The following is a 15,612-nucleotide window of genomic DNA, read 5'->3' as shown; positions in this document are numbered from 1 at the left end:
GTATATGGCCTGTCTAAAACATACCTCTGCATTAATAATGATGTCTTATCAGTATCTTGACATGTCACGTCTGTGAAGTGGATGCATTATCTCAGCAAAGGAAAAATGCTCACTGACACAGATTTATTCATACTTGCCAACCCTCCCGAATTTTCCGGGAGACTCCCGAAATTCAGCGCCTCTCCCGAAAACCTCCCGGGACAAATATTCTCCCGAAAATCCCCCGATTTTCAGCCGGAGCTGGAGGCCACGCCCCCTCCAGCTCCATGCGGACCTGAGTGAGGACAGCCTTTTTTCACGACCGGAGGACAACAGGGTGACAAGAACTAAATCATCCAGACTAGAGATAAATTGTATTATTATGTTTATCTTACCTAAAAATAAATATATTTACTAATTAAAAAAAAAAAAAAAACGAAATACATTTTTACTATATTTTGCTAAAAACATCAAAATTAATTGTATTTTTATTTGTATTTTTTCTGACTCCTTATTACATCCAGCCATATAATTATACATTAAAATAAACATATTTGAAATAATTAATTTTAAATTATCATAATAATTCATTTAAAATGACCATATTTAATTATTAAAATAATTGCTTGTTTATCAACAACTTTAGCATTTTATTCATTACATTTTGAAGCTCTCAGAAGCCAAGTTATGTTAAATTCCTTAAGATTTATTTATGCAAGTTTGAAGTATCAATTATCCAAACACAGTTTTGTTTGCATATTTTCAGGATGTAGATATATATATATATATATATATATATATATATATATATATATATATATATATATATATATATATATATATATATATATACATACATATATATATATATATATACATACATATATATATATATATGTCTTAATAAGGTTATCCAAAAAATAGTGCTCGATACCGTAGTAGAGCGCAATATATGTATGTGTGGGAAAAAAAATCACAAGACTACTTCATCTCTACAGGCCTGTTTCATGAGGGGTTCCCTCAATCATCAGGAGATTTTAATGGAAGCATTCACATACCATGGTTTATATAGGGCACAGAGTGGGTGGGTACAGGCTGGCGTAGGGGCGTGGTGATTGGCTCATGTGTTACCTAGGAGGTGTTTCCGTCTGTGGCGGCATGCTGATACAATTTCGCTGCGCTTGTTGAGGGATGACAGGTCTGGACGGTATATAATAAACAGTTTCTCTTTCAAGCATAGGTTGCATCTTTTATTACCACTATTGTAAGGTGTGCTGGATGCAAGAATTTGCCATGTTATTGAATATTCAACATTATTGTCTTTGAGGTCCCAAATGTGTTTGCTGAGTTCTGTGGTATTCCGCAGGTTTTGGTTCCTGAAAGAAGCCTTGTGATTGTTCCATCTGGTTTTAAACTCTCCCTCGGTTAATCCTACATATGTGTCGGATGTGTTAATGTCCTTGCGTGTTACCTTAGATTGGTAAACAACTGATGTTTGTAAGCACCCCCCGTTGAGAGGGCAATCAGGTTTCTTGCGGCAGTTGCAGCCTTTGTTGGTTTTGGGGTCGCTCTGTCCGGGGGCCGACGGCTCATTTGCAATCGTTTTGTTGTGGTTTGAGATAATTTGTCGTATATTGTTCATACAGCTGTAGCTCAATTTAATATTGTTCTTGTTGAATAATTTTCTTAGGGTGTTGCCTTTGGGAAAGTGTTTGTCAATCAGAGTGAGGAATTTGTGGCCAATGTTAGTTGAGACGTTTTTGCTGTATGGGGGGTTGTACCAGATGATGTTGTTTCGTTTTCTGTTCTTTTTTGGCTGGTTTCCTGGCGTGGGTTCATAGGTGAGGGTGAAATTGTATCCGCCTTCATCATTTTTCATTGATGAAAGCGGATACAATTTCACCCTCACCTATGAATCCACGCCAGGAAACCAGCCTCATAGGTGAGGGTGAAATTGTATCCGCTTTCATCATTTTTCATTGATGAAAGCGGATACAATTTCACCCTCACCTATGAACCCACGCCAGGAAACCAGCCAAAAAAGAACAGAAAACGAAACGACATCATCTGGTACAACCCCCCATACAGCAAAAACGTCTCAACTAACATTGGACACAAATTCCTCAATCTGATTGACAAACACTTTCCCAAAGACAACACCCTAAGAAAAGTATTCAACAAGAACAACATTAAATTGAGCTACAGCTGTATGAACAATATACGACAAATTATCTCAAACCATAACAAAACAATTGCAAATGAGCCGTCGGCCCCCGGACAGAGCGACTCCAAAACCAACAAAGGCTGCAACTGTCGAAAGAAACCTGATTGCCCTCTCAACGGGGGGTGCTTACAAACATCAGTTGTCTACCAATCTAAGGTAACACGCAAGGACATTAACACATCCGACACATATGAAGAATTAACCGAGGGAGAATTCAAAACCAGATGGAACAATCACAAGGCTTCTTTCAGGAACCAAAACCTGCGGAATACCACAGAACTCAGCAAACACATTTGGGACCTCAAAGACAATAATGTTGAATATTCAATAACATGGCAAATTCTTGCATCCAGCACACCTTACAATAGTGGTAATAAAAGATGCAACCTATGCTTGAAAGAGAAACTGTTTATTATTTACCGTCCAGACCTGTCATCCCTCAACAAGCGCAGCGAAATTGTATCAGCATGCGGCCACAGACGGAAACACCTCCTAGGTAACACATGAGCCAATCACCACGCCCCTACGCCAGCCTGTACCCACCCACTCTGTGCCCTATATAAACCATGGAATGTGAATGCTTCCATTAAAATCTCCTGATGATTGAGGGAACCCCTCATGAAACAGGCCTGTAGAGATGAAATAGTCTTGTGATTTTTTTCCCCACACATACATATATATATATATATATATATATATATATATATATATATATATATATATATATATATACATGTATGAAATACTTCACTTGGTGAATTCTAGCTGTCAATATACTCCTCCCCTCTTAACCACGCCCCCAACCACGCCCCGTCCCACCTCTTACCATGTCCCCCACCCCCCACCTCCCGAAATCGGAGGTTTCAAGGTTGGCAAGTATGGATTTATTCGAACAGTAGAATCTAAAATAACCTTACCATTTGCATATGGGTTGACGGCCTTCTTATTTGTCATTACTCGGGCTGTTGCATTGTTGACCTAAAGCAGGTAGAGAGAGCGCCATGAGTTATAACAAAACACACTTTTGTGATAGTCTGCATGCATTTGTTCCCCCTTGTGTTGGGAACACGGGGAAAATGGAAGAAGAACATCATGACAAAACACTCATGTCATTTGTGTTTTCACGGTTGCATTCAAAAACACACCAAAAAAAACGGATCACCTTCCTTCCACATTTGCATATTTTCTATTATGCTTCAACATGCTCTCCACTTCCAGTGACATTTCCGTAAAATATAACAGACAAAAAGTAAAAGGGGAAAATGAAAAAAACAAAAACTGATGCATCTGGCAAATTATGTTTTGTGAACATATTGTGGCATGCAGAAATGTCAATAAAGTGAGGAAGAAGAAAATATGCCGAGGAGCATTATGCAACATCCAGTCAACCACAGAAAATGACAACATTTGTGACGGAAGCATCAAAAAGCATTCGCACCGGGACAACAGCCGTTTTGAAATGACAAATTCTCCAAATCACGGAAAAAAAACAAACAAAAAAACGGATACTGTAATCAAGTCATTCCAAATGTAAATGAAAGCTAAAATGGCAAATCAAAAGAAAGGGTGCATTATCTTCAAAAAAAAAACAAAATCGATAAATGATTTTTTTTTTTTTTTCCCCCAACAATCTCCGAGATGTGCAAATGAATCATGTCTCAGTCGGCGTCGCTTGTACACGCAATTCCAGGAGGACACTTAGTGGATGAACATGTACGCTGTCACGCAGGAAAAAAATATGTCAATAGACGGCATCAACCCAACCACAATTCCAAAAAAGAAATGTCAAGTGAGTTTTTAGTCTTGCAAACGTTCAAGAGAGGAAATGCTGGCAGAATGGCTCGCTCACCCACACTTACCATTCCCAAACCTTTTTTGGGCCCCGCCCACTTTTGTGTACTGTTACCGTTGTAACTTTGTTGGAAGAGGCCCTAAACAAAAGCTACCATTGGAGGGTAAGGGAGGGGGGAGGGGGGATGAGAAAGGGAATAAGCATCATCTTATTCAGATGGCCAAGAAAATGTCTGCAATCATTCCACTGCACAAACTCTCTTTCAGCTGCGTTCTGGAAACACAATGCAGGCCTACTCTTGCTCCGTATCGCGGCGAAGAAAATGGACCAAAATGGTTAGTTGACTCTCCTATTTTTAAAGATTACTTTTTTTTTTTTTTTTTTTTTTTTTTTTTTTTACACACAATCTTCTGCGGGCACAGGAACATGACTATAATGGCTTTTTGCCGATATTGTCCAACTCTTTAATTACCGATACCGATATCAACCGATATATGCAGTCGTGGAATTAACACATTATTATGCCTAATTTGGACAACCAGGTATGGTGAAGATAAGGTGCTTTTTAATTTTTTTTTATAAAATAAGATAAATAAATTAAAAACATTTCCTTGAATAAAAAAGAAAGTAAAACAATATAAAAACAGTTACCGTATTTTTCGAAAAATAAGTCGCACTTTTTTTCATAGGTTGACCACTGATATATGTTTTTTTCCTTTTTTATTATGCATTTTCGGCAGGTGCGACTTGTACACCGGTGCAACTTATACTCCAAAAAATACGGTACATAGAAACTAGTAATTAATGAAAATTAGTAAAATTAACTGTTAGAGGTTAGTACTATAAGCATACTTGCCAACCCTCCCGGATTTTCCGGGAGACTCCCGAAATTCAGCGCATCTCCCGAAAACCTCCCGGGACAAATTTTCTCCCGAAAATCTCCCGAAATTCAGGCGGACTCAGGTCCTCCACAATATAAAAAAGCGTACCTGCCCAATCACGTTATAACTGTAGAATGATGGAGGGCGAGTTCTTGGTTTCTTACGTGGGTTTATTGTTAGGCAGTTTCATTAACGTCCTCCCAGCGCGGTAACAACACACAACAACAGCAGTCACTTTTTTGTATACCGTAAAGCAGTTCGTCTGCCGTAAACAGCAATGTTGTGACACTCTTAAACAGGACAATACTGCCATCTAGTGCATTTGATGAAAGCACTTTTTTAAAATATTTATTTTATATTTTATATATATATATATATATATATATATATATATATATATATATATATATATATATATAATAAACCCCCCGCGACCCCGAAGGGATTAAGCGGTAGAAAATGGATGGATGGATATATATTATAATATATATATATGTATATAATAATATATATATATATATAATTAAAAAAATATATATATATATATAAAATAAATATGTATATATACATATATATATATATATATATATATATATATATATATATATATTAATATATATATAGCTAGAATTCACTGATATATATATATATATATATATATGAAATACTTGACTTGGTGAATTCTAGCTGTAAATATACTCCTCCCCTTTTAGTCACACCCCGTCCCACCCCGGCCACGCCCACCCCCACCCCCTCCCCCCACCTCCCAAAATCAGGGGTCTCAAGGTTGGCAAGTATGACTATTAGTGGACCAGCAGCACGCACAATCATGTGTGCTTACGGACTGTATCCCTTGCAGACTGTATTGATATATATTGATATATAATGTAGGAACCACAATATTAAAGGGGAACATTATCACCAGACCTATGTAAGCGTCAATATATACCTTGATGTTGCAGAAAAAAGACCATATATTTTTTTAACCGATTTCCGAACTCTAAATGGGTGAATTTTGGCGAATTAAACACCTTTCTAATATTCGCTCTCGGAGCGGTTGTGACGTCACATCGGGAAGCAATCCGCCATTTTCTCAAACACCGAGTCAAATCAGCTCTGTTATTTTCCGTTTTTTCGACTGTTTTCCGTACCTTGGAGACATCATGCCTCGTCGGTGTGTTGTCGGAGGGTGTAACAACACAAACAGGGACGGATTCAAGTTGCACCAGTGGCCCAAAGATGCCAAAGTGGCAAGAAATTGGACGTTTGTTCCGCACACTTTACCGACGAAAGCTATGCTACGACAGAGATGGCAAGAATGTGTGGATATCCTGCGACACTCAAAGCAGATGCATTTCCAACCATAAAGTCAAAGAAATCTGCCGCCAGACCCCCATTGAATCTGCCGGATTGTGTGAGCAATTCAGGGACAAAGGACCTCGGTAGCACGGCAAGCAATGGCGGCAGTTTGTTCCCGCAGACGAGCGAGCTAAACCCCCTGGATTTCTTGGCTCACACCGTCCCTTATGCCACCGAAGATGATCAAGAGAAGAATATCGACCCTAGCTTCCCTGGCCTGCTGACATCAACTCCAAAACTGGACAGATCAGCTTTCAGGAAAAGAGCGCGGATGAGGGTATGTCTACAGAATATATTAATTGATGAAAACTGGGCTGTCTGCACTCTCAAAGTGCATGTTGTTGCCAAATGTATTTCATATGCTGTAAACCTAGTTCATAGTTGTTAGTTTCCTTTAATGCCAAACAAACACATACCAATCGTTGGTTAGAAGGCGATCGCCGAATTCGTCCTCGCTTTCTCCCGTGTCGCTGGCTGTCGTGTCGTTTTCGTCGTTTTCGCTTGCATACGGTTCAAACCGATATGGCTCAATAGCTTCAGTTTCTTCTTCAATTTCGTTTTCGCTACCTGCCTCCACACTACAACCATCCGTTTCAATACATGCCTAATCTGTTGAATCGCTTAAGCCGTTGAAATCCGAGTCTGAATTCGAGCTAATGTCGCTATAGCTTGCTGTTCTTTCCGCCATGTTTGTTTGTGTTGGCTTCACTATGTGACGTCACAGGAAAATGGACGGGTGTATATAACGATGGTTAAAATCAGGCACTTTGAAGCTTTTTTTAGGGATATTGCGTGATGGGTAAAATTTTGAAAAAAACTTCGAAAAATAAAATACGCCACTGGGAACTGATTTTTAATGGTTTTAACCCTTCTGAAATTGTGATATTGTTCCCCTTTAATAACAGAAAGAAACAACCCTTTTGTGTGAATGAGTGTGAATGGGATAGGGAGGATTTTTGGGTTGGTGCACTAATTGTAAGTGTATCTTGTGTTTTTATGTTGATTTAATAATAAAAAACAAAAAAAAATTGATACCGATAATTAAAAAAATGATACCGATAATTTCCGATATTACATTTTTACACATTTATCGGCCGACATCCCTAGTCATGACAGTTGAAGAGAAAAAACATATTGGAATGACTGTAGCCCATTTTCACATAATGAGTAAACACAACAGGACTTCATTGGCAAAACCAGATACTAGTACCGTATTTTTCGGACTATAAGTCGCAGTTTTTTTCATAGTTTGGCCGGGGGTGCGACTTATACTCAGGAGCGACTTACGTGTGAAATTATGAACACATTAGCGTAAAATATCAAATAATATTATTTATCTCATTCACGTAAGAGACTAGACGTATAAGATTTCATGGGATTTAGCGATTAGGAGTGACAGATTGTTTGGTAAACGTATAGCATGTTCTATATGTTATAGTTATTTGAATGACTCTTACCATAATATGTTACGTTAACATACCAGTTGGTTATTTATGCCTCATATAACGTACACTTATTCAGCCTGTTGTTCACTATTCTTTATTTATTTTAAATTGCCTTTCAAATGTCTATTCTTGGTGTTGGATTTTATCAAATACATTTCCCCAAAAAACGAGTCTTATACTCCAGTGCGACTTATATATGTTTTTTTCCTTCTTTATTATGCATTTTCGGCCGGTGCGACTTATACTCCGGAGCGACTTATACTCCGAAAAATACTGTAAATGTGTTCTAAATTAGTGTTGTAACGATACCAATGTTTTGGTACCGGTACTAAAATTATTTCAGTACTTTTCGGTACTTTTAAATAAACATCGACGTAATCATAGTAGCATCGACTCGATACGTGCTTGTACTTGGTATCATTACAGTGGATGTTAGGTGTCGATCCACCAATGGCGTTTGTTTACATTTACATGTACTTTTCTAAATAAAGGGGACCACAAAAAAATTTGCATTATTGGATTTATTTTAACAAAAAATCTTAGGGTACATTAAACATATGTTTCTTATTGCAAGTTTGTCCTCAAATAAAATAGTGAACATACTAGACAACTTGTCTTTTAGTAGTAAGTAAACAAACAAAGACTCCTAATTAGTCTGCTGACGTATGCAGTAACATATTGTGTCATTTATACACCTATTATTTTGTCTACATTATTAAGGATAAGTGGTAGAAAATGTATTATTAATCTACTTGTTCATTTACTGTTATCTACATTATATTAAACCAATCCAATGTAGGTCAAAACGTTTTATAAAAAAAACTTGGCTTCGCACAGCTTTTGGTCTGCTGATATGTCAGTCTGAAAAAACAAACTAGTGAACACAGCCCAAACATAGTCATCGACAGTTTACAGGTTACAAAACCTCCTTCTGGTTGCTGACGTATGACACATACATGCAATTAAGCATAGAGATGGCCTAAAAAAATATTTATTTTTATTTTTATTAATTCGTCAAAAAAATAAATACAATTCGATTTTTGAAAATTACTAAAAAAAAAATCAGGGTTCGAATGTGATTAACATTTTTTAGCACATTTGGTCACATTTTCAGTAGACCCGTAATAAATTCATAAAAAAACAAACCTGGTCTGACCATTGGAAATTACCGTATTTTTCGGACTATAAGTCTCAGTTTTTTTCATAGTTTGGCCGGGCTCCAGTGCAATTTATATATGTTTTTTTCCTTTTTTATTATGCATTTTCGGCAGGTGCGACTTATACTCCGAAAAATACGGTATATACGGTTTGATAGTTTATTTAAAAATTACAATAAATACTTCAATATCTGCTTGTCACCTTGACTTACAATTTCAAAGCAAGTTATCCGTCAATTTGTACGTACAAAAATCAAATAACCAAAATGCATAGGCAATAATAATAATAATAATAGATTTTATTTGTAAAAAGCACTTTACATTGAGTAAACAACCTCAAAGTGCTACAGTGTATTAAAAATAAATAAAAATAAAAAGATAATGAAAAAATGAATACAAATAAAAACTAGAATAGCCAAACAGCTAAAACTAGTATGCATATATCTATATAAAAAAAAAGGCTTTTTTTAAAAAGAAGGATTTTTAAGCCTTTTTTAAAAGAATCCACAGTCTGTGGTGCCCTCAGGTGGTCAGGGAGAGCGTTCCACAGACTGGGAGCGGCGGAGGCAATAATATAATGAGGCGATTATACTTTTACTGTATATTCTTACATTCACTGTTACAAGCGGCCCTTTGAAAGCAGCCGTGACTGCGATGTGGCCCTCGATGAAAACAAGTTCGAAACCCCCTGATTTAGACGTTCCAACTGTATAATTCCTTTTCTGGTAAAACTCACTGAACAAGAAGCATTTGTAGCTACCCTGTAGGATTATATATGTACATTTTCATCTCTAGCGCAGGCATTAAAGTATCCCTTTTACTTTGGCATCAAAATCATTCATGCACAGTAGACCTTGTCGATGCAGAGAAAAAAAAAAACTTTGGATGTCTTTTTTAAGTAAAATTTCCCAAACTTTAAGAGCTTAACCAGAGTTAAATGATAAGAAAACTACATTTACGGTGTTTTGGGGTGCAAGGACAAATTGTGAAGCAAAATTAAAATTAAATATAGTGGAAATTGATAGAGTATATGAAACTAAATTCTCGGGAATAATAATTGATCATAAATTATGTTGGAAATATAAAGGGAAAAACATCTAAATTCATTGCTATTCTTTATAAAGTAAGACATGCTGAATAAGAAATGCCTGCATATGTTACATTATTATTTTATTTTTCCATATTTAACATATTGTGTTAAAATGTTCAGATATTGTGTTTTTAAAAACAATGGAAATTATGTTTTGAGTAAAAAACAACAGCCTTCCAGCTTGTATTTTTAGGTTAGTTCAATTAAGAGGAGAAAACTATAATTTACGGGGGATATTGATTTTTGAAATAGGTAAAGTAAGAAGGAATATAAAATACAAATGTATTTCAGTTTTTAGGAGTTAAATGGTGGAACAAGCTCAGTGATGAGTTGAAGACTTGTAGTTCTTGTTAGAACAGAAAGTTATCACAAAACGTTGTGTTTCGATGAGCTCTCGGCGAGCAGACAAAAGCTGTCTTTGATCCTACCAAGAAGAAGGCTTGTAAGACTCCACTGTGTAGGATGGGAAGCAACATGAAGGTGTTCTGTTTCTTTCATGTATTGTAATCAACAGAAATATATCGTCTTGACCCGAGATCTACAAAGCGAAGAGGAAGCAGGGCCAGACTCCCCTCCAGGCAACCTTTTGTTTGAACCGTTTTACGACCTTTTCTTTGAACTGTTCTGGAACTAAAGGCGATGGCGGTTTACGACCCCCCGCCCTTAGAAACAGCTGTTGCCATGTAATCAGGGAAAGTCCAAATAAAAGAGGAGGCGTACAATCTTATATCAGAGCGTGGTGAGACTGCACAAAGAGTACAGTCTAGACCAGGGGTCGGCAACCCAAAATGTTGAAAGAGCCATATTGGACCAAAAATACAAAAACAAATCTGTCTGGAGCCACAAAAAATTAAAAGCCATATTACATACAGATAGTGTGTCATGAGATATAAATTGAATTAAGAGGACTTAAAGGAAACTAAATGACCTCAAATATAGCTACAAATGAGGCATAATGATGCAATATGTACATATAGCTAGCCTAAATAGCATGTTAGCATCGATTAGCTTGCAGTCATGCATTGACCAAATATGCCCGATTAGCACTCCACACAAGTCAATAACATCAACAAAACTCACCTTTGTGCATTCACACACAACGTTAAAAGTTTGGTGGACAAAATGAGACAGAAAAAGAAGTGGCATAAAACACGTCCTAGAAAGTCGGAGAAAGTTATACATGTAAACAAACTCAGGTGAGTTCAAGGACCGCCAAAATTAGTAGGACAAAACGGCGCTCCCCAAATACTCGAATCAGTGAAGCATGTTTAATATAAACAGTGTGCTTTATAACAATTAGGGAGGTTTGTGTCATGTTTGTCCTCCTACAGAAACCACATTAACACAAAAAACATATTTCTTTGCCCTCATCTTTTTCCATTTTTCATACATTTTTGAAAAAGCTCCAGAGAGCCACCAGGGCGGCGCTAAAGAGCCGCATGCGGCTCTAGAGCCGCGGGTTGCCGGCCCCCGGTCTAGACGTCTCCCCTCAATTGAGCCAAATTGAATTCTGTCTCTGTTTAATTCCTTGCTTCTTGTCTTGTTTAATAGATGTCATCAGTGTTTGAACCTGACAGTTCTTTAAGGTTTAAGAAAACCTTGAAAGGTGAAATAATTGAAAATTATCAAATATAGTAACAATTACTTTCATCCCTTTGATTTTTTTTTTTTTAAACGTTGATGTTCCAGGCAATCTTATTTTCAGTGGATGTATAGGATAGGCAAATATAAGCTTTGGCTTCAGCCTGTTCCTTTTTCGCTCATTCTTTTTCTTTTCTTTTTGTGTGTAAATGTGTATGATTGTTAAATATGCATAATCTGCACTGTTAAACTGGTCACACAAAATGGTTAATGGTTGATTATATGACCGAAATAAACTTATTTATTTAATTAATTCAGAGTCTAAATTGCCTGTGGGTGTAAATAGTTTGTATGTGTCTAACTATTGATCAGTCCAGGGGGACTTGTGACATTGCAAAGGATAAAATGGTCATATATCATTAATGGCAAGTGAATGTATTTGTTTTCACAAATTTAAATCCAGAAGCATGTTTTTTTTGGTAATAGAAAGAGCAACCGTACTTCAGTTTTAGGTTTGCAAACAATGAGATGTACAACTGGGAAAGGGTTACAGTATATGTAAACATTCTTCTGCCTAAATCCTTCCGAGACTTTTGAATGTCATTTCACAAGAAAGATAAGAGAGGATGTTGTGGTCGATGCGCACACAAACATTCACACAGACACACACAAGTACATCAATAGAGGACAGGGGGGGAGAGGGAGGGGAAGTTGAAATAAAAACATGGAGGACATGCACCTCTATTTTTCGGCCTTCGACCACCGTGCCATGCAATTTCTCTCTGGCCCTGTCGGCATCCATAATATGCTCGAATGTTACGAATCCGAAACCCTGCATGCAAAAAAAGAAACAAGAAGAAGAACAGGTTTATGTATACATTTTTAATTGTATTCTGGAGAGCAATACAAATCAATATAAAGCTTTTAAAAAAAAAAATATATATATATACATATACACATACATATACAGTCTTGCTCATAAGTTCAGAGAATATGAATGATAACACAAAAGACTTTCTTCCACTCATGCTTAATGGTTGTGTGAAGCTATTTATTGGCAAACAACTGTGTTTACTCTTTTTAAATCAAAATGACAAAAGAAAGTACCCAAATGACCCTGCAGCCCATTTTTCTTCAAGTGCCTCCTTATTGTGCAGCCACACCACAATTTTTCAAAGAGTCCTGTATTTCAGCTGAAGTTTATTTGTGGATTTTTCTTTGCATCTCCAACAATTTTCCTGGCAGTTGTGGCTGAAATCTTTGCTGGTTTACCTGAATCCCTCATTTTCCACTTCTTAATCAGCGTTTAAACACTGCTGATTGGCATTCTCAATTCTTTGGCTATCTTTTTATACCCCTTTCCTGTTTTATGCAGTTCAATTACCTTTTCTCGCAGATACTTTGACAATTATTTTGCCTTCCCCATGACTCAGAATCCAGAAACATCTGTGCAGCACTGGATGAAAGATGCAATGGTCTGTCAGAAGCCCCAAAACTCACTGACCTTTTATACACACACATTAATTACAAACCCCGTTTCTATATGAGTTGGGAAATTGTGTTGGATGTAAATATAAACGGAATACAATGATTTGCAAATCCTTTTCAACCCATATTCAATTGAATGCACTACAAAAACAACATATTTGATGTTCAAACTTATAAACTTTATTTTTTTTTTGCAAATAATAATCAACTTCGAATTTCATGGCTGCAACACGTGCCAAAGTAGTTGGGAAAGGGCATGTTCACCACTGTGTTACATGGCCTTTCCTTTTAACAACACTCAGTAAACGTTTGGGAACTGAGGAGACAATTTTTTAAGATTCTCAGGTGGAATTCTTTCTCATTCTTGCTTGATGTACAGCTTAAGTTGTTCAACAGTCCAGGGGTCTCCGTTGTGGTACTTTAGGCTTCATAATGCGCCACACATTTTCAATGGGAGACAGGTCTGGACTGCAGGTGGGCCAGGAAAGTACCCGCACTCTTTTACTATGAAGCCACGTTGATGTAACACGTGGCTTGGCATTGTCTTGCTGAAATAAGCAGGGGTGTCCATGGTAACGTTGCTTGGATGGCAACATATGTTGCTCCAAAACCTGTATGTACCTTTCACCTTCACAGATGTGTAAGTTACCCATGTCTTGGGCACTAATACACCCCCATACCATCACAGATGCTGGCTTTTCAACTTTGCGCCTATAACAATCCGGATGGTTCTTTTCCTCTTTGGTCCGGAGGACACGACGTCCACAGTTTCCAAAAACAATTTGAAATGTGGACTCGTCAGACCACAGAACACTTTTCCACTTTGTATCAGTCCATCTTAGATGAGCTCAGGCCCAGCGAAGCCGACGGCGTTTCTGGGTGTTGTTGATAAACGGTTTTCGCCTTGCACAGGAGAGTTTTAACTTGCACTTACAGATGTAGCGACCAACTGTAGTTACTGATAGTGGGTTTCTGAAGTGTTCCTGAGCCCATGTGGTGATATCCTTTACACACTGATGTCGCCTGTTGACGCAGTACAGCCTGAGGGATCGAATGTCACGGGCTTAGCTGCTTACATGCAGTGATTTCTCCAGATTTTCTGAACCCTTTGATGATATTACGGACCGTAGATGGTGAAATCCCTAAATTCCTTGTAATAGCTGGTTGAGAAAGATTTTTCTTAAACTGTTCAACAATTTGCTCACGCATTTGTTGACAAAGTGGTGACCCTCCTCCCATCCTTGTTTGTGAATGACTGAGCATTTCATGGAATCTACTTTTATACCCAATCATGGCACCCACCTGTTCCCAATTAGCCTGCACACCTGTGGGATGTTCCAAATAAGTGTTTGATGAGCATTCCTCAACTTTATCAGTATTTATTGCCACCTTTCCCAACTTCTTTGTCACGTGTTGCTGGCATCAAATTCTAAAGTTAATGATTATTTGCAAAAAAAAAAAATGTTTATGAGTTTGAACATCAAATATGTTGTCTTTGTAGCATATTCAACTGAATATGGGTTGAAAATGATTTACAAATCATTGTATTCCGTTTATATTTACATCTAACACAATTTCCCAACTCATATGGAAACGGGGTCTGTACAAACAAACATGTCACAGGTGAGGATTGGAACCTTGATTAGCCATTCAAACCTGTTTGTGTCAACTTTTGTGCATGTTATCAGATCAAAGTCACTAGGGGTATGTACACTTTTGATCGGGGTCATTTGGGTACTTTCTTTTGGTCATTTTGATTTAAAAAGAGCAAACACAGTTGTTTGCCAATAAATAGCTTCACACAACCATTAAGCATGAGTGGAAGAAAGGTTTTTGTGTTATCATTCGTATTCATAAATCATACATTCTCCCAGGGTATGTAAACTTATGAGCACGACTGTATGTATATGCCATTCCACCAAATGGAAATAAAATGTATTAAATTCACAATATAATTTAATTACTCAAAAAATCATGCACATCGATTTGATTGCATAAGTAATAATCACAATTTAAATCACTGGGGAAAAAAAGCATTAGTTGCCGGTTTCTGCTTCCCGAAATAATAAGTTATACCATTTAACATTTCATAAATGTTATATGTTTTACTGTTACGCCTTAACTCGACCTTAAAATAAAAAAATAAAAATAAAAATTTAGTTCGAATTCACACTTTAATCATGTCCCTGGATTTACAATCAATAGTTACCCTAACACAGTGGTTCTCATACTCAGAAAACACTCGGTTCTCCAAGTACCGACATATTGACCAACATTAAAACACAGTAGCGTAGTAGGCCTACATATGAATTAAAAAATAAGGCAGAGGCTTTATTTAACAAGTATACTTATTATGTTGGGCCCGTGTAACATTACACAAAGTTTGAACAGTAACACTGTGTTTGAATATTTAATTAAGTGATTCTAGATCAAGGGTTAGGGTTAGGGTTATCCGCCAAGGCTGCCCTTTGTCACCGATTCTGTTCATAACCTTTATGGACAGAATTTCTAGGCGCAGTCAAGGCGTTGAGGGGATCTGGTTTGGTGGCTGCAGGATTAGGTCTCTGCTATTTGCAGATGATGTGGTCCTGATGGCTTCCTCCGGCCAAGATCTTC

At 37.2% G+C, this 15,612-nt stretch overlaps 1 protein-coding gene across 7 annotated transcripts in view; it reads right to left on the bottom strand.

Annotated features, from left to right (window-relative positions):
- The window catches only part of rbfox1 (RNA binding fox-1 homolog 1), a 733,656-nt gene that overhangs the window by 139,500 nt on the left and 578,544 nt on the right, over window positions 1-15,612 (bottom strand). For all 7 annotated transcript variants that reach the window (XM_061973817.1, XM_061973818.1, XM_061973814.1 and 4 more), the window contains 2 exons: window positions 12,248-12,340; window positions 3,121-3,181 (listed from right to left, as the gene is read on the bottom strand). In XM_061973817.1, the coding sequence (XP_061829801.1) occupies window positions 3,121-3,181; window positions 12,248-12,340 (154 nt within the window). The remainder of the gene's footprint in view (window positions 1-3,120; window positions 3,182-12,247; window positions 12,341-15,612) is intronic.

The sequence above is a fragment of the Nerophis lumbriciformis genome, linkage group LG22 (genome assembly GCF_033978685.3).
Source record: "Nerophis lumbriciformis linkage group LG22, RoL_Nlum_v2.1, whole genome shotgun sequence".
Lineage (NCBI taxonomy): Eukaryota > Metazoa > Chordata > Actinopteri > Syngnathiformes > Syngnathidae > Nerophis > Nerophis lumbriciformis.
Note: the sequence above shows the minus strand (reverse complement) of the source record. Positions and strands in the feature narration are given on the sequence as shown.